Source organism: Aspergillus tubingensis, assembly GCF_013340325.1.
Source record: "Aspergillus tubingensis WU-2223L DNA, scaffold_4, whole genome shotgun sequence".
In the NCBI taxonomy this organism is placed as follows: domain Eukaryota; kingdom Fungi; phylum Ascomycota; class Eurotiomycetes; order Eurotiales; family Aspergillaceae; genus Aspergillus; species Aspergillus tubingensis.
In genome coordinates, this window is record NW_023336278.1 from 636255 (window position 1) to 654158 (window position 17904).

Below are 17904 nucleotides of genomic sequence, written 5' to 3' on the forward strand. Positions count from 1 at the left end.
ACTTGACCTGCACTAGCCTCTTTTGAAAACTTCTCTTGGCGCCTTTCTAATTCACGGTCCGCCTTCCGAATAGCAGGCCCGATCTGTCGCTTTGCCTTCCTTTCTTTTTCTTCTCCCTTCTCCATCCACTTTTGCATTCCATCCTCGAATGCTTCCACGGCACGTCACTCGCTTTATCTATCTGATATCGTGCTCGGTGTGGCCAATTGGTTGCGTATCCTAGTCTTTTGCGCTTAACCCCGGTCCGCTCGGGACCGCCATTTCCGACCACCTTTGGTACCCTAATCCCCGGCAGCGGACTCGCTAAAGTACGTCACGCCGTGAGAGTCAAGCCGGTGACCGTCAGTCTTTTGCTGTTTCTAGGCTTGGCTACCATCTTCATAGTAACGCTATGTTGCGTTCATCGTTAAGGGCAGGCCGGAGGTCGGCTCCGGCCTTGCAGAAACCCGGACGTTTACTGAGATCGGATAGCGCTCTACTCCGCTGGAGCCACATAAGAAGATCTGCTTCGACTGTCACAAGCCTTGAGAACTTCCCGGAGATCGGTGAGGGGATCCATGGGTTTACTGTTCAGGAGAAGAAGCACGTTCCAGAGCTGCACCTTACAGCAATCCGCTTGAAGCACGACAAAACCGATGCCGACTACATCCACGTGGCTAGAGAAGACAAGAACAATGTCTTCGGTATCGGGTTCAAGACGAATCCTCCAGATGCTACTGGCGTGCCGCATATCTTGGAGCATACTACACTTTGCGGAAGTGAAAAGTGAGTGTCCCTTGACATAAGTAGAATGCGTGACATACTGGGCCCGAGGACTAACCAGGAACTTTCTACCTAGATATCCCATTCGCGACCCCTTTTTCAAGATGCTACCTCGATCTCTTTCAAACTTCATGAACGCCTTCACCTCCGCTGACCATACTACCTACCCTTTCGCCACGACAAACCCGCAAGACTTCCAGAATCTCCTCTCGGTCTATCTTGACGCCACTTTCCATCCGTTGTTGAAGGAAGAAGATTTTAGACAGGAAGGATGGCGGCTAGGTCCGGAAGATCCTCGCGCTATATTGGCCCGCGGAGAACAATCACAGGCGGAGCAGAAGCCAGAGGATATCCTCTTCAAAGGTGTCGTCTACAACGAGATGAAGGGCCAAATTTCGGACGCCAATTACCTCTACTACATCAAATACAAGGAGAACATCATTCCCGCGCTCAACAATTCTGGAGGAGACCCTCAGTACATCACCGATCTGACCCACGAACAATTGGTCGAATTTTCGAAGCGCAACTATCACCCCAGCAATGCCAAGATTTTCACCTACGGTGATATGCCACTGAGCGCTCATCTCCAACAAATCGGGGGCGTGCTGGATGGCTTTCAAAAGGGAGAGGCTGACACCGCTGTTAAGCTACCGATCGATCTTTCTCAGGGTCCTCAGACCGTGACTGTTTCGGGGCCGATCGACACATTCGCCAGCGAAGACAAACAGCACAAAACGTCGACTTCATGGTATATGGGGGATGCTGCTGACGTTGTCGAGACGTTTTCGGCCGGTATTCTTTCCTCGCTGCTCCTTGACGGTTATGGATCGCCTTTGTATCGAGCTTTGATCGAAAGTGGCTTGGGGTCTTCATTCACGCCTAACACGGGCCTCGACGCTTCAGGTCGTGTGCCCGTGTTCTCAGCTGGTGTTACCGGTGTGAGTGCAGAAGAAGCACCTAAAGTCAAAGGTGCCATTCAACAGGTCTTCCAGGAGTGTCTCGCCACGGGCTTCAGTGACGAGAAGGTTCGCGGTTTCCTTCACCAATTGGAACTAGCTCTAAGACACAAGACTGCCAACTTTGGTATCGGTGTCATGGAGAAAACCATCTCCTCATGGTTCAATGGCTCCAATCCCATGAAGGAACTCGCCTGGAACGAGGTCATTGATGAGTTCAAGAGCAGATATGAGAAGGGGGGCTACCTGGAGTCCCTAATGCAGAAGTATCTCATGAATGACAATTGTCTGACCTTCACCATGGTCGGCAGTCCTACTTGGAACCAAGAGCTGGACGAACAAGAAATGGTTCGGAAGGAGGAAAAGTTCAACCAGCTCATTGAGCAGCATGGCTCCCTGGAGAAGGTGGTCGCTAAGCTGACAGAGGAAGAGCTTCAACTGTTGAAGACACAGGAGGAGGCACAGAACGCAGATTTGTCATGCCTTCCTTCCCTTCGTGTTGCTGATATTTCTCGGGAGAAAGAGCGCAAGCCTGTTCGCGAGTCGAAGGTTGACGGCGTAGACGTCGTCTGGCGCGAGGCTCCTACCAACGGTTTAACCTACTTCCAAGCGTTGAACGCGTTTGAAGATTTGCCAGATGATCTCCGTCTCTTGATGCCGCTGTTCAATGACTGCATAATGCGTCTCGGCACAGCCAGCAAGTCAATGGAGCAGTGGGAGGATATCATCAAGTTGAAGACGGGTGGAATCTCCACATCATCCTTCCATATATCATCCCCGACGCAGCTTGGAAAGTTCGCCGAGGGTCTTCAATTCTCTGGTTTCGCCTTGGACAAGAACATCCCGGAGATGCTGGAGATCATGACTACACTTGTCACTGAGACCGACTTCACTAGTCCCAGTGCGCCAGCTATGATCCAGGAACTGCTTCGACTGACGACCAACGGCGCCTTGGATGCAGTAGCTGGTTCAGGTCATCGTTATGCCCTCAATGCCGCTGCAGCAGGTCTTACACGTAGCTTCTGGGTTCAAGAACAACAATCCGGCCTTGCCCAGTTGCAAGCTACAGCTAATCTGCTGCGAGATGCAGAGACCTCGCCAGAACGCCTTGCGGAATTGATTGAGAAGCTTCGCCAAATTCAGTCGTTTGCTATTTCTAAATCCTCTGGTCTCCGTGTTCGGATGGTCTGTGAGCAGAGCAGCGCCAAGCAAAATGAGTCGGTGCTACAGAAGTGGCTTACGGGCTTACCACAAGTCCGCTCACCGACATCTACACCCAGCATTTCAGCTCTCGGCTTGGGTGCCCACAAGGCTTTCTATGACATGCCTTATAAGGTCTATTACTCAGGCTTGGCTATGCAGACCGTCCCTTTCACCAGCTCATCCAGTGCATCGCTTAGCGTCCTCTCTCAGCTTCTAACGCATAACTACCTCCACCCAGAGATTCGTGAGAAAGGCGGCGCCTATGGCGCGAGTGCAATGAATGGTCCGGTGAAGGGAATGTTCGCTTTCACTAGTTATCGGGATCCCAATCCTGTTAACACCCTGAAGGTCTTCCAGAACAGTGGTGTCTTCGCCAGGGACCGAGCTTGGTCGGAGCGGGAGCTCAACGAGGCGAAACTGGGCATCTTCCAGGGTCTCGATGCTCCAATGAGCGTTGATGAAGAGGGTGCGAGATATTTCATGAGCGGCGTGACCCATGAGATGGATCAGCGCTGGAGAGAGCAGGTCCTTGATGTCACGGCTAAGGATGTTAATGAAGCAGCTGAGTCCTTCTTGGTCCAGGGCTCGCAGCGGTCCGTGTGCCTTCTCGGCGAAAAGAAGGATTGGATTCAATCGGACGGCTGGGATATGAGGAAGCTCTCCATGGGAGTCTCCGGTGAAAATGGCCAGGCTGCTATGGACGCGCAGGATGCCGCGGCATCCGCCTAGACGCGCTTCCAGACGTTCCACATTAGGAACGCGATTGATACCTACGTTGTTGCTTTTCACTGACTTGGGAACCTTAGTAAAATCGTCGGTGTTGCTTCGACAGACATGTGTACCATATAACCATGTATTATTATCACGATTCTCTCACGCACGACAAGAGCCTGTATATAGATTTTTACATGTACAATACCCCTTCACTCTTCACTCATTCTGGTTGTTGGAAATTTCTAGACACTGTGGCCTATCCAAATCACGCGCTCTCAAGAACAGACGAGCTCTATCTCCAGTCTATGCACTATGACCGGTAGATGGCCAGTCCTCCTATCCAAGGAGCAAGCGCAAGATCAACAGGAATGTGAACCCGCAGCAGGCGAAGGTCTACTACCATGGTACACTTCTATATTCCCGTTTTCAGACCCGCCCTGATCCTTTTCAGCCTACGCAGGGCGGACTAAAAACGAGGAAACAAGAGTCGGGCAGTGGTTGATTCAATTAGAACATGCAATTACAGTATTCCCTCGTTTTAAATGCAATGGGGTGAAATTTCAGGTCAGAAATGTACTCTGTACTTTTTTTCCCCCCTTGATGGGAAGGGCCATTGTGTCAATAATCCCATGAGAGTAATACGTAGTAGGAATGGACCGGCCTCGGATCAGCTAGATGAGACCAGATCTCGCTGTTATCTCCATTTTTCTAATAAGCTCAATCGCTTCTTATCAGAGGCTAAAATAGTCAAAGGAATGGCTCCGACTCACGTGGCACCCGGCAAATTATGCTTTCGACTATAGTACTTCCTTCTAAGGCCCTTTGACAAGGTATGCTCATTGGTATTGGAGGTAGAGACCTCAAACGGTTAGGTTTCACCAGGCCCTGCTAGACGTTCAGTAATGCCACACTCATCATCATGAGGGGAACAAAAGCGATCACTCTCGGTCCAAAACCGACCAAGGCATGCGGTAAGTGGCATCGGTTCTTGAAGGCTTGAGCGAAGCAGAGCTGATCGTCCCATGTAGTCAACTGCCGCAGATTAAAGGTCAGAAACGGTAACTAGGTCTTGTGTGATCTGACTGGACATGCTGATAGCCGCTAAGATGAAATGTGTCGTGGACGGGACTCCTCCATGCCGCCGATGCCGACACACGAAGGCTATTTGTGTCTTCAGACCAAGATCTAATGTTAGTGATTCGGTTGACTAGATTATCCATAGATGATGCTTAATGGTTCTAGGCAGCATTAGCAGTTCATGACGTGGTGAGACTGCAACAAGATACGCCAGAAAGGAACCAAGACATCGATGCGATTCTTGGCCGTCTGAATAGGATTGAGAGTGCCTTGGGCTTTAATAGAGAAAGCAGCTCCGTGACAGCAGACAGTCCTGACCCAGATCAGGATGAAAGGTCTGAGAACATATCTCTGCGCGCCCTCTGGAAGGCCATCAAGCATCTCAAACAGATTACACGGCCTGCCCAGGATGAAGCTCTCTGGTCACGGCCAGTAATCAAGCATCTGTGGTATTCGTATGCAACCTCGTCTGTCATGAACAGTTTCTCTTATTGAGTGGACTAATGCCAGCGAAGGTTTCTCAATAACCTACCCCTCCTCCATTTCTTGAAGGATCAGAGTGCTTTCGCATCACCGTCTCCCCTTTTACTTGCATCAGTTCTATTCATATCCGCTCTTCATGGCCCGTCCAACGATCTATCGGAGTTTACGAAAGGATACTTTGTCGCCCAGTGTTGCGCAATCGCCGAGCTTGTCAACCCAGTGCCATACACTCCTCCATGGGAGATATTTAGTAACAGCACAGAAGACCCTGATCGATCCTTAGGTACTACGGATGATTCGCTGACTTTTCAGAACATCCTCGGTCTAATTATGGCCAGCTTGGGCTCAGAAGCTTATGTGCCAACCACTGGTACATGGATAGCCATCGCGTATCGCCTCTTACTCGATCACACGCCGCGCGAAGTTGATAATACGACTCACGACTGGGCTGGACTGTTCTCAGGTCTCCAGGTAATCGATATTGAGCACGCTTCCATGCACATGTGTTGTCCCCTATTACCTGAACAACCACCCCTATCCACCCTTGCCCAATTCAACGCCCGCGAAGAAAATGCTTTCCATGGCCTCAGCCAAATGATGCATCACGGACTCAGTCATTTTGTCGGAAGAGGTCTCCCCACTATATGGTCTTTTGTAAGCGCAAAAGAGCGTGAGGTCCTCTCGCCAATCCGGACACCTTTCACCGATGAAGATGCACGGGTTATCCGCCTTTGGGCCCGGAAATTGGACGACTGGCTAGTTCGATATAATGCTGCATCTCGTGAGATCTCTTAGTGGCCCGGTTCAAGGGAGAGTATGCTGACGCGAATGTCACTTCCAGAGCCATCCCCTTCTGATCGCCAGGGCATACTCATCCTCCTACAATACCATCTACACAAACTATACGTCCTATCCATATATCATCCGGCCAGAGGATTCGATCTAGGTTCTACGGATATCGCACCAGCCGAAAGACACGAACTACTAGTCTCAGCCCGTGCAGTTCTGCGGCTTCGTTTAGACGACGCTAGTATATGGTCCAACTGGGATCTGATAGTAAGTTGTCTACTGAACCACCATACTCTAATACCCACCACAGCTGACTTCCTTAGATGGTAACATTCGCAGCCATGCTACTACTCCGAGGGATCGAAGACGGCGTACTACACCAAGACGGTAAGAGTGATACTCGACTCATCTCATCGTGAACCACATCCATTGCTGACCTACGTCTGTATAGACCTTCAGCTAATTGAAAAGCATATCGACAGCCTGAAAAGGAACCATTCATCCGTGCCAAGCATCCATAGCATACTGGCTGATCGACTCGAGTCGGGCCTACAGAGCATGCATACACCGCCTGAGATGGGACCCGATTTTGCATTCCCCGCTCCGGAAGAGGATTATTCCTGGGCGATCTTTGATCAGGAGATTTTGTCTCTGGCGAACCCGCCGTGGCTGTATGAGAGTATTTCTTCCCTTGGGGAGATGCCAAGAGCAGATGAGAATCAGGGTGGGTTGTCGGCGCGATTGGAGTATACTGCTTTGGGGCAGGGGGGTGCGGATGCTCTGGGTGGGGGTGATATCGGATATAATTGATGCTGTGCTGTTAGGTGGCATAGCTAAATAGAAGTACCGGGCGAGGAGTTTACTAGTGTGGTAGTGAGACGAAGACGTAAGAATTGTCACATCTTCCAGATACGGAATATATTCAAGTTTCGTGAATCATCATGTTAATGTACAGTTCAGAGGTCGCCATAAGAAGCATAAGACGGCTGCGTCCTCATATATGAGAGAGATCGCTGAAGGAAATGGGGATTTAGATGGTTAGGTTTGGCCTGCAAACCTGGATTAGCGATTAGCCGTGCTTCCTCCACGCATAGCAACCTGGCGCCCTTTGATCAATCAATAGAGGCATCATCCCTTGAAGCATCTGCTGTATCTTCCTGATCAGATAGATTCGAGGCATTGCTTTGGTCGTGGAAATGACCCGGATGCGATGCAGGACTAGCATGAAATTCCGGAGTAGATGGAAATGGGGGGAATGGTTCGGTTTGTGAGTCGTTTCCGGGGGAGCCCGGATTCAGCGAGTGCTGAGTTTGTACATCCTGACTTTGATGAGGAAGTGTGTGTTCTACAGTTGAGTCTAAAGGAATATTGGCGGGCGCTTGATGAGCGGCGTCCGACACAGGTGTGCGAGGTTGTGGAGATGGTGAACTTTGTGAAGCCTACATGGTTGTTTTGTCAGCCCATCTTTCATTATTCTGGCATGAGACCAATCATTATATGAGCTACCTACCTCGTCTTTTGCTTGGTGTAGGCCCCGTGTTGAAGCCAGCTGCTGTGCAGCAAGCCGTCTTCGCGCAATTTCTGATTCTTCTTCAAGCGCTGCTTGCTCTTCTTCTTTTTTAAGATCGGCTAATGTAGGGGTGCTGGCTTGGCGAGTGACCTCTACATACGACCCCTCCGGAGACCGCAGACGGCTGCTCCTCTTTTTCTTCTTCTTTCTCTCCTCCTTGGAAGAGGCGGTTGTTCTTAAACTAAAGGTCCCAGACACCGACCTCATACTTGCGGGCTTATCCCCTATTAGATCAATTGAATCGAGTCCAGTCCCGCGACGACTGGCCAGAGCTAGAGCAAACTCATCATCTAGTGGCACTGCGTCTTCTTCCTCGTCGCTGGGGATCAAGTCACCCCGCGAGCTCAAGGAATTGGCCGTGTCACGCGATGATTGTGTTGAACTTCGATATCTCCCATTCAATCTTGAGGTGGCTGGGCCTTCACTTTCCTCTGTTTCTTCTATGAGAGGCTCATCTTCAAGTTCATGCCGTCGCAATCCCACGGGATGTTCTTGAAGATCTGCCGCGGACGGGCGATATTTCAGCCCTCGAGCGCCAAATCTCCATGGGAAGCGCTCTAGGAACCCCAGGAAAGAGGAACTCGGGATAACAGTCGGGTCATTACGGTCGTCAGAAATTATAGCAGTGCTCTTTCGCCTTGTGCGCCGAGCACCATAGCTCATTTTCCGCTGCCTTCGAGGCTGTTCGGAACTCCCCCGAGCCAAGCCGCTTCCAGCCAGTAAACGATCCAGTTCGTCAGTACCCCATCCTAGCAGACCGTCGTTTGGATCCTCATTATCCCAGTCATCGTAGAAGTCGAAATTAGCCTCTGCGCGGCCGCGTCGGCGGCGTCGAAGCTGGTCTTCGCGGCTAGGGAGACAAGGCGCAGTGCATGAGTAAATACAGGTCCCAATCGCTGCAAAACATGGTACCACGTAATTATGGGAAAAAGTATATAAGCCCTCCTGGGCGCTCTCGTTTGCAGACTCGAGGTTATGATGGATTTGGTTGATTGTCTGGCGGACCCGAGGGTCTCTCGATCGCATCATGCCGGCTGACGGTAGGGATGCGACGTTGGCCCAGAGCCACGCCGCGGCCGCAGGAGCGATGGGTTCACTTTAGAGTGAAATCAAGTATCCCCATGCGATAGCTGTGCTTAGAATGGGGATCTCGGAGTGAATCGTAAGATATATTCCTGCAGAAAAGGGAGTCGGTATACGATAACAGCAGCATTGGAGAGGCGGAGATAATAACGAGGGGAGATTCCCCGAGAGGGAGCCTGAGGAAGCAACATTCCTCTTGGATGGTCGATGTCATCGGCCCGCCCTTAGTCAGCCCGCACGTGCCCCGTGCCAGAATTAGCTGTTTTCAAGTAGTATTGTCCATACACTGCTTCTTCTGCCAATCGCATGGTCTAGTATACTAAGCTCACTTCTGGCGCCCCGTTATCGCCTAGTAATTGCTCATCTTTAGCATGGTTTACTATATTCGTTTCCTCAAGACCCCGAGGTTTCAGAAACAGAGACCCGGGTCTATATCCGTCTCCGCTCTAATTTGCATCACTACAGACCTGGGAGACGCATTTCTTGCACAAGATGTGAATTTGCTTGTAACACTGAGTCTCAATGACTCTGGTAAAATTCTGTATCAGGAACCATTGAGCTGGAAGGCTGGAAGGCGCGAGCTTCCAATAATGCTCGGGCCCTTTTCTGCCAATATTTCCCAGCAGACAATCGTCCTAGGCGTGACGTCCACAAGTCCGCAGAAGCGGTCTCCCTCGCCAGATCGCTTGCTGGGCAATTCTAGTCTTCCTCTAGTCATGTCAGCCTGGAGCGCACCTTTTGGCGGGTCGCCATCCTCGGTAGCAGAGAAGCTTGTTGAGAGACGCTTTGGACCCGAGGATCGCCTAGGCTTGAGGATCTGGGAAGAGACTGGGAACAGCATAGCTCGGCATATCTGGTGAGGCTTTATCATCTCAAATGAGGCTTACTTTTTTCTTGTACGATGCTTATATGTTATCAGGGATGCGGCGGTGGCTTCGGTCGTATACCTTCAGCAGATAGTGACTGGAGACCCTGCAGTCTCTGTGCCATTGTTGGAGGAACTTCTTCGAGGCGAGCGCAACTCGCCTCTCCATGTTCTCGAACTAGGATCAGGATGTGGCGTTGTAGGGATTGCTCTTGCCGAGCTTCTCCCTCAATGTTCCGTAGTACTCACTGATCTGCCCGAGGTGGAGGACATTGTTACACAGAACATAGCTGTTGCGAAACCGGCCGATTCCTCTGTGCTCGAGTTCAGCACCCTTGACTGGGATGAGGAACTTCCGGGTGACTTGTGCGGTGGTTCGATAGATCTGGTTCTCGTTTCAGACTGTACCTATAATGCAGACAGCTTGCCTGCGCTGGTTTCAGTACTAAGCCGGTTAGTGCAAATGTCGCCTGAGGCTGTCATTTTGGTGGCATTGAAGAGACGTCATGAAAGCGAGTCTATTTTCTTCGACCTGATGCAGTCTGCTGGGCTCCACAATTTGCACCTCGATCGGAAGCAGCTCCCATCGCAACATGGTCAATTCGACGATATTGAATTGCGTTGTTACGGCAGAGAAAGGAGTGTGTCATCAAGTCAATAGCCAGGTGGGATGGGTGGCTTGACATTCAGCCAAAATACATAGGTATTGAACAGCCAGTGGCGGTACTATTATCCCCATAGTCAGAGTTGGGATTTGCTGCAAAGGCAACAGTTCACAGCTGCATGGCTCCTTCCGGGACTGGCAGCGCTAACTAAGCGCAGAGCTTCGTTCATCATGCCCTTCCATAACCCCGGCTTCTCGGGGGTTTGTCTCTTCGATTGTACTGTTCTTGTGCAGAGAGCTAAGGTACCATGGTTGGTCGGGTAGGGCTGCAGCTCTTGCACCTGCCACCTGATGGCCTAGCAATACAACATTAAGTGGGATCTAGCTCTCCACATGCAGGGGTGTTGAAAATTCAAGGCCCAGACTCTCAGGCTATTTTGGAGCTATATCTTCAGAAGCTGGCTGCAACAATCATAGCCTAGGATCCGTGATCATATGAGAATGGAGCAACCCGCTATACCCATAAATCACCGTTCAGCGGCATCCAATAGCCAGTTTCAGTCCGGGGATAACCCAAACCATAAATCCATGTACATACCATCTCTACAACATCAAATCAACCAAACCAGCCCACTCTCTTGTTCACATACGTCCTGGCCCTCCTCATCGCCTCCGCCTCCTCCTCAAATCCCAACACATTCCCTGCCCCAATAATATCATGCGGTGCATCCTTCACCTCACAAAGCTCAATATCATTTCCCAACGCCCTCATCTCCTCCACAAACGCCACCTGATCTTCAAAGAAAACCTCCTCCGTCCCCGCCTGCAGGAAAATCGGCATTTCCAAAGTCCTAAACCCATTCCCAAGGGGACTCAGAAAACGATGTCCCCTCTTCCAACCCATAGGCGTTACCCGCCTGATACCCCACTCCAGCAAATCCCCAGAAAGATAATCAACCCATCGACGCGGATACCGATCAACCTTCCGCGTCCCATTCTCTGTTAAATCCAACCACGGACTCCATAACAACGCAGCCGCAGGCAATGGTAATGCCTTCGTCCCTTTTTCCTTCTCCTCGACCAAATATCTTATCATGGAGAGGACAAGATTCCCGCCCGCCGAATCACCGGACAGAATTATATTCTGAGGCTCTAAACCCAGCTTCTCGAGGACATACACATAAGCCGTGATCCCATCCTGCAGGGCAGCAGGAAACGAGGCATTTTCTTCCACGGAGAGGCGATACTGCAGCAGCATGACGTGAGATTCCATCACATCGCTGAGTATACTAGGGCTCCAGCCGTTTATGTTGAGGCGGACACCGCCGACAACGTACGCGCCGCCGTGGAAGTGAAGGATTACTCGAGCTGGTTTGGAAGAGGGGAGGGCAGGGTGCCATACTGCGCCGATAGGGACGGGACGGATGGATGGGACGCTGGTGAGGATGCTGCTGCGGGAGTAATGGAGTGCTAGTTGGTCGGACGTGGTGGTGTCTGGTGGGCTGATGATTATGAAGCGGTCGCCTTCACGGCCTGGGATAAGGGTTTTGGGGGCGCGGTATTCTATTGCTGTTAGGTAGTTCAACCCTAGGTAGTAGAGCCTTACGCCGATGACTTGGCGGTAGGTCCATGCTTCATGGGGCCGCGTGAAGCGGGGGAGGTAGTAGATGAGGGTGCCGAGAATACGGATGAGAAGAGTGGTGAGGGCGAAGGTGGTGTAGAGGTTTGCTCGGAATGATGGCATAGTTGGGGATAATGGGTAACTCGAGCTGAAAAAAAGCCAGAAGCTTCTTGTTGCGTTTATCTATTCTTTTGGTACTTGCTACGCTACTGAAGTGAGTAATTGCAAGAAAGATCGAGCCGAACAGAATAATACACATGATCAAGGAGATCAGAGCACTAGCTCTCACGCCGATTTCGACTACTACCGGTATGCAGCAGGAAAGCGCCTTGCTTATATTGCAGGAATCCCCGCATCTAATCGGCCAATACGGAGTAACAACATTATTTTCGAGCTACTACATTTTTTCACCTTGACAGGAAGGGCGATGGGCGATCAAATAGGCGCTGATAAAGTATGACTCAGAAAAATCAACGAAGGACCTTGTCTCCTATTATCGGGCATCCCGGATGAACCTCCTCAGCCTCTGGCTTCCCAAAGAACCGCGCCGCTGCAGGCCTGAATGATGATGTATTGCACCCAACTCTGTCGGTCCACCAAGGTAACCAGATGAAGGGGACAATTGATTCTCGGTGTTTCCCAGAGCAGGTCTTTTAGATTCGCTCCAGAGCTTCCGGATTGACATACGGTTGCCTAAGCGCTGGAGTCGACGACTTCCTCGGTCGGTCAGATTGGAAAGCACATTCTCCAGTGAAGAGTCTGCTGGGACAGAATCTGGTTCGCGACGTTCGATAGGGACGCGGTTAAAAGTATCGTAGACCACCTCTGGAAATGCGATGTGGCGTCTGTTTCCGCGGGAGATCTGCTTGCCATCGCTGAGGCTAGAAGTCCGTGGAGGAGGCATAACCGGGAGCCCATTTCCAGGAAACCTAGGCTCGTCTGACTTGTCATGAGCATAATTGATGCATCTCTGATTGAATGCGCTAAGATTTGCGGCTAGCGTCACTGCACAGAGTGGCAAGAACGCTAGTCGCATAGGCTCAGTTGATATTGTCTCACCGGAGACCGTCTCCGGCTGAGACGGCGAAACACTGGCACAGAGAGCCCATAAGTCGGTATACAGACGGCAGACAACAAATATATGCCCGCTAACCAGATCGAACTCATCAGAGCGCGGTTTATCATGATCGGACAAGGTGTATGCAGGATCAACGCAAATCACAAGTGATCCTTCGTGGATGGGCTGCTTCTCATCTAACCCTAAACGTATGTCCTTGTATGCTTGCAATCGTGCAGGACCGCCTTTCCCTTTGTGACAGACGGAGCTCTGCAATAGCACCCGGCTCGGATAAGGTTTCACGGAGGTTCGCCAATCTGACAGTGTGTATTTCCTCACGGTACCCAATTGTTGCCAAGTCTGTGGCCTGTCACGAGCGGGCCAGTCATGCTTGATACAATTAGCCTATACCTCACGGTCTACTTGGTAGCTACCAGACACTCACAAGGATAATGGTCTCCTGATCAGACTGCGACTGGTTGGTTTCTGTGCCAGATACCCCATCTGCAAATGCAGCGGTAGCGTCACAGCCATCAGCAATGCAGGAATATGCATCTTCCGGCATCTCACTATCATCAGCTTCTTGATCACTGCACGTTTCCTTTGTACCCCAGCTGCTGGTGCTTCCAGAGAAATTCGAAGTTCTTGACTGCCTTGAAGGGCACCAGACGGGAGGCCGGTGATAGTATACGGCATGGCGGCGCTTTTCAGTCACTGAGTCATGGATATACTCTGCATCAGGCGCATTAAAGTCATAGGCGGATTCTTCTGAAATGTCATGATTTGAGAAGGGTACTAGAAAGGCGCTTCCTTCTTCTTTGAGTCGATCCCTGCTGAGAAGGGAGTCGACGCTAAGCATGTTGTACATAGCCATCTATCTTGTAAGTATGCAAGCAAGCACTATGTAGCCAGATACAGAGAGTCAATGCTACGAGCTGGATGATCTGCTGAAACATCCTAACTACAGGTGGCCGCATCGCGACTGCCCTCCAGGAGGAGATCTGTCAAGGAAGGCACGTATGGCCATATCTGAGCAAGACATGGCATCAGTGCCCCAGCTTCAAGCATATACAAAAGTGCGTCAAAGATCTTCTCCAACCGGGTATACTTAGTAGAGTGAGGGGAATCAGGGATTAGAAATCATCAGATGAACATCCGAACACCTCGGCTCGCGATGCTGACTCATCCAGAACAGGGGTCTACGGCCTTAACTAGACAAACTAGACACTCTGCGTGATACCTTCATCTTTAGTTTTTGGATCACATCACATTTAGCTTTCTTTCATCATCTACATCATTGTTTCGGAACTATGGCTGTGCCGCGTATAAATGTCTACTTGGACGTAGTCAGTCCATTCGGCTATATCGCCTTCAGTGTTCTAAAGGTGCGCATATCCATCTACTTACTATAGCTCAAATCACCATCGCAATATTCTAACGTCTAGAAGAACTCTCCCGTTTTTGCCAAATGCAACATCACATATATTCCTATTTTCCTGGGTGGTATCATGCAGGCATGCGGGAATACTGCTCCTATGAAGATCAAGAGTGCGTATCCCTTCACAACAGAAACATGTCCATAACAACTTCTAATCAATGTATATAGATAAGGATAAATGGAGTGAAAAAGAGCGTTACCGCTGGTCTCGCTATTTCAACGTCCCAATTGTCCAGACAGTTCCCGAAGGCTTCCCGCCACGGACGCTGAGCACCCAGCGTGCACTCTGTGCAATTTCCCAGAAACACCCGGACAAGCTTGTGCCAGCCTTCGAGGCGCTCTATCACTTGTTCTGGGTAGAGGGTAATGCGAACATTGCGCAGCCTGAATGCTTCGGCCCGGTTCTTGAAGGGGTACTCGGAAAGGACGTGGCACAGTCGGTGTTGACCGATGTATGCGACCTGTATTGCATAGCCTTATGTTGGGTGTGTTTGCTAACTCGGTATTTAGATGGAACATGGAGACATCAAGGCTGCCTTGATAGCCAACACTGATCGAGCGTTCAAATCAGGCGCATTTGGCATCCCCTGGTTTGAGTGCACCAATGACAAGGGCGAAACCGACACATTCTGGGGAGTGGATCATCTAGGACAGGTTGCGGAATTCCTGGGACTGGATATCAAGTCGGACAAGGGGTTTAAAGCTTGTTTGTGAGCGTAAGACTACTGCTTTGACAGCTACAGAGTTCACTTTGATCAGAAGCAAGCTTCATGTATGCATGAATGTCCCAACATCACATATTATTTTAACCATCCGACCCGAATCTAGCACTCCCCAGTTATACCTTCTTCCCCCTCCCCATATTATTCATACTCATATGCCTCTCCTGCAAAAACTGAATAATCTTCTCCCTCTCCAAATTCTCAATACACCGAATCTCATCCGCATCTGCCGGCTCAACGACACCATCTACACCCAGCCAAGATATTCAATCAGCATAACAGTAACCAAACATATACATAAATAAAATAAAACACGGAGCACATACCCTCCCCATTCCCATTATCCTCCCCATCACCACCACCACCCCCACCCATCAACGACCTTACATGCTCCCACGTACTATTCAAGAAATCCCCCGGCGCCGGCGCCGACGCCACCCCATCAAGCATATTCTTCATCTCCTTGACACCCGATTGCGCCATATCATTAAGTGAGTTCTGGGGGGTCATCATTGAGTTCCCATTCGAGCTGTCGGTCGTGGACGCGGGCTCTTTGTAGCCCATTTCTTGGGCGGTTTCGCGGGCGGTGTCGTCGATGGTTTTCATTGTGATGATACTATGAGTATATATATTATAAGGTAGAGAAAGGAGATGTCCTATAAAGAAAATAAATATATGGAAAGAGAGATTTTATGTTTAGTAAAAGTGGTATTATCTTGCTGGAATGAATGATTGATTGGAGGGTTTAGTTAAGTAGTTTATCTTATGTGGCCGATGACATCAAGTTAGTTCGGGTGGATCATGATATCATCGTTGTCAGCCTTGTGGATCCTCGGGGCTTTCGGGTGTGGCAGGTTGGTGCTTGCGGGCGGCCTTGGTTGGGGGGAACTCGGGGAGGGTACTACTAATCTAGGGGCAGTAGGAATGGTTCAGCCTTATAGGGTGGTTGGAGTTAATGATAGCGTGTTTCGAAGGATGGGCGTCTTTTTCTTGTTTAGTGGCGCGATAATAGTAGGGCCGTGTGGTAGGCTAAGAGTGTGTAATTATTACAGCTACTGTGTTTTATACTTTTGACTGCGATGAGATCAACGCATCGACTTTCTAAATATATTCCTTGGTAAATGACTTAGCTTCATCTTAATGATGGAGATAGAGCCTCAGATTTCCACTGAAAACAAAACTTATATAATAACTAAATAATAGTGTCACTAATTGAATGAGAATAACCACTGGTTTATATGTTGAAGCTTTTTCACGGAAACTAAATCTTCATAATACCGTTAAGACGGCAAATACACACAATAACAGAAGATCCTTCAATATCCATCCATCATAAAAGGAGTCCGAAGTAGTTCTTTTGCAGATAAACGTTCGCAAGGGTCTATTTGCAACATAAGTACAAGGAACGAGGCGAGGCTCTCCGCATTCTCAGCACCAAAGTTCTCGGGTAATCGTTCGCGTAGGTAATCTGCAAAGTCCGCGTCCTGGTTGTTCAAACTGAGTCGTTTCTCAATAAGAGTACAATGGTCATTGTCTATCTCCTCTCGTGTGATGCCGAACGTTTCCAAAGGGAACAGCGGCTCATTCGTTGCTAGTTCGGATATCTTTACTGATATCAGAAGGAACGTATATTTCAAGAAAGGGATTGGCGTTGACATACCAAACATCCCAATGCCCAGATATCCAGCGTAGTATCAATTGAAGTATCCCGGGTATGTCGTATCAGCTCAGGTGCGCGCAAGCTCAAAGGTGTCACTGGTTTTTCATCACAGTGTTGAACATATTGAGCTAATGTAAGCCTCAGTGAAGCTGTCCAGACAAGATTCGATACAGACATGCGTATCTTACCTCCACCCAGATCCTCAATCTTGACCTCCAATGTTGAGAAATCTGCATCACTCAACTGACCCCTTCGCCTTTGGCTAGGTATCAAATATTTAGGAGCGCTGTCATCTACAGTAACTCCTTCCAACCACTTAACGGGACTGAACTCAGGAGTTTGTAATAACGCCTCCATGTCTGTACCCCCAGCCACTGAGAACAGGATATTTGCCGGTTGAGGATCTGTATTAAGCCCATTTAGAAATCTGCATACATAACCTGATATATTGGTATACCACAGTGTACAATACCTGACTGATGTAGAAAGTCAAGTCCCAGCAAAAGCTGACGAGAAACAGCCCGTATATAGCCGACTTCACGCGGACTTCCACTGATTGTCATTGCTGCCCCGTCAGATATCATCGCAGGGAAAACAAGACACAAGTGAGTTCCGTTCGGTCCTTTGGTGTAAAAATGATCGAGTAGTTCAACTATTTGTTTCTGTCCAGGATGATCTATATTGGAATCTGAGAGTGCAAAGAGGATTGAAAGCTCCTTGTTGTTGTCTTGGGATGCTTCAGCTTTTAGAATTTTCAGTACAACTTGCTGTGCGTTCCTGCTCAAGATGTTATCAACGGCTTTCTAAATCTAGTGTCAGCAACTGTGCTTTGCAGTAAAGAAGTGCTCACTTTAGTTGGTCCTTTGCAAGCCATACCGTCGAGTATTGGCCATAAGCTAGCTTCCCTATGACTTTGTATCTTTGATGGAACACATCGTGGAGATGCACGGGGTGGTATCCTCCTCGACGATATTCTTCAACAGGCTCTACTACATCGTGAATCCTTTCGAAGCGGCGCATAGTATTTTATGTCAAAAAGTGGTGAAACTCTTCTGGGAAACGTCCAGGATGAACATGGAGTGTTTGTCGAGTCATGTGATGTAGTTTTTAGGTTATACCATTAGCCTCATAATATATTGAAGGAGTGTATATGTTGTCATGGACATAAAAGCAATGAAGATAGTAGATCTACAACGAGACTCCCACGCGGATGTCTGAGGCATCTACAAAACCCCACGCCAGATCTTATATATTACCCGATTCGTCCTAGCGTGCCCCTCCACCCCCCTCCGAATCTTTA

The 17904-nt window shown here is 49.5% G+C and overlaps 9 protein-coding genes across 9 annotated transcripts; 4 read left to right on the plus strand and 5 right to left on the minus strand.

Moving 5' to 3' along the window:
* Positions 1-391: 391 nt before the first annotated feature.
* Positions 392-3650, plus strand: cym1 (pitrilysin family metalloprotease cym1; the record flags this gene model as incomplete). Its single annotated transcript, XM_035497865.1, has 2 exons — positions 392-765; positions 839-3650. The coding sequence occupies 2 exons, from the start codon at positions 392-394 to the stop codon at positions 3648-3650; spliced, it is 3186 nt and encodes a 1061-aa protein (XP_035353758.1).
* A 904-nt stretch (positions 3651-4554) lies between these two features.
* Positions 4555-6794, plus strand: AtWU_02753 (Zn(II)2Cys6 transcription factor; the record flags this gene model as incomplete). The annotated part of the gene is made up of 8 exons (XM_035497866.1): positions 4555-4606; positions 4664-4683; positions 4742-4825; positions 4878-5167; positions 5228-5976; positions 6037-6251; positions 6308-6371; positions 6436-6794. 8 exons carry the CDS (start codon positions 4555-4557, stop codon positions 6792-6794), a joined length of 1833 nt encoding a protein of 610 aa, XP_035353759.1.
* Positions 6795-7096: 302 nt separating this feature from the next.
* On the minus strand, positions 7097-8583 carry AtWU_02754 (uncharacterized protein; the record flags this gene model as incomplete). The annotated part of the gene is made up of 2 exons (XM_035497867.1): positions 7097-7423; positions 7495-8583. 2 exons carry the CDS (start codon positions 8581-8583, stop codon positions 7097-7099), a joined length of 1416 nt encoding a protein of 471 aa, XP_035353760.1.
* A 425-nt stretch (positions 8584-9008) lies between these two features.
* On the plus strand, positions 9009-10163 carry AtWU_02755 (protein N-lysine methyltransferase family protein; the record flags this gene model as incomplete). The annotated part of the gene is made up of 2 exons (XM_035497868.1): positions 9009-9493; positions 9557-10163. 2 exons carry the CDS (start codon positions 9009-9011, stop codon positions 10161-10163), a joined length of 1092 nt encoding a protein of 363 aa, XP_035353761.1.
* Positions 10164-10722: 559 nt separating this feature from the next.
* AtWU_02756 (alpha/beta-hydrolase) lies at positions 10723-11850 on the minus strand (the record flags this gene model as incomplete). Its single annotated transcript, XM_035497869.1, has 1 exon — positions 10723-11850. One exon carries the CDS (start codon positions 11848-11850, stop codon positions 10723-10725), a length of 1128 nt encoding a protein of 375 aa, XP_035353762.1.
* Positions 11851-12220: 370 nt separating this feature from the next.
* Positions 12221-13643, minus strand: AtWU_02757 (alpha/Beta hydrolase protein; the record flags this gene model as incomplete). The annotated part of the gene is made up of 2 exons (XM_035497870.1): positions 12221-13174; positions 13230-13643. The coding sequence occupies 2 exons, from the start codon at positions 13641-13643 to the stop codon at positions 12221-12223; spliced, it is 1368 nt and encodes a 455-aa protein (XP_035353763.1).
* A 451-nt stretch (positions 13644-14094) lies between these two features.
* AtWU_02758 (putative 2-hydroxychromene-2-carboxylate isomerase) lies at positions 14095-14936 on the plus strand (the record flags this gene model as incomplete). Its single annotated transcript, XM_035497871.1, has 4 exons — positions 14095-14169; positions 14233-14332; positions 14391-14674; positions 14733-14936. 4 exons carry the CDS (start codon positions 14095-14097, stop codon positions 14934-14936), a joined length of 663 nt encoding a protein of 220 aa, XP_035353764.1.
* Positions 14937-15060: 124 nt separating this feature from the next.
* On the minus strand, positions 15061-15550 carry AtWU_02759 (uncharacterized protein; the record flags this gene model as incomplete). Its single annotated transcript, XM_035497872.1, has 2 exons — positions 15061-15191; positions 15271-15550. 2 exons carry the CDS (start codon positions 15548-15550, stop codon positions 15061-15063), a joined length of 411 nt encoding a protein of 136 aa, XP_035353765.1.
* A 710-nt stretch (positions 15551-16260) lies between these two features.
* Positions 16261-17624, minus strand: AtWU_02760 (serine protein kinase; the record flags this gene model as incomplete). Its single annotated transcript, XM_035497873.1, has 5 exons — positions 16261-16548; positions 16605-16732; positions 16793-17008; positions 17062-17407; positions 17481-17624. The coding sequence occupies 5 exons, from the start codon at positions 17622-17624 to the stop codon at positions 16261-16263; spliced, it is 1122 nt and encodes a 373-aa protein (XP_035353766.1).
* Positions 17625-17904: the final 280 nt, after the last annotated feature.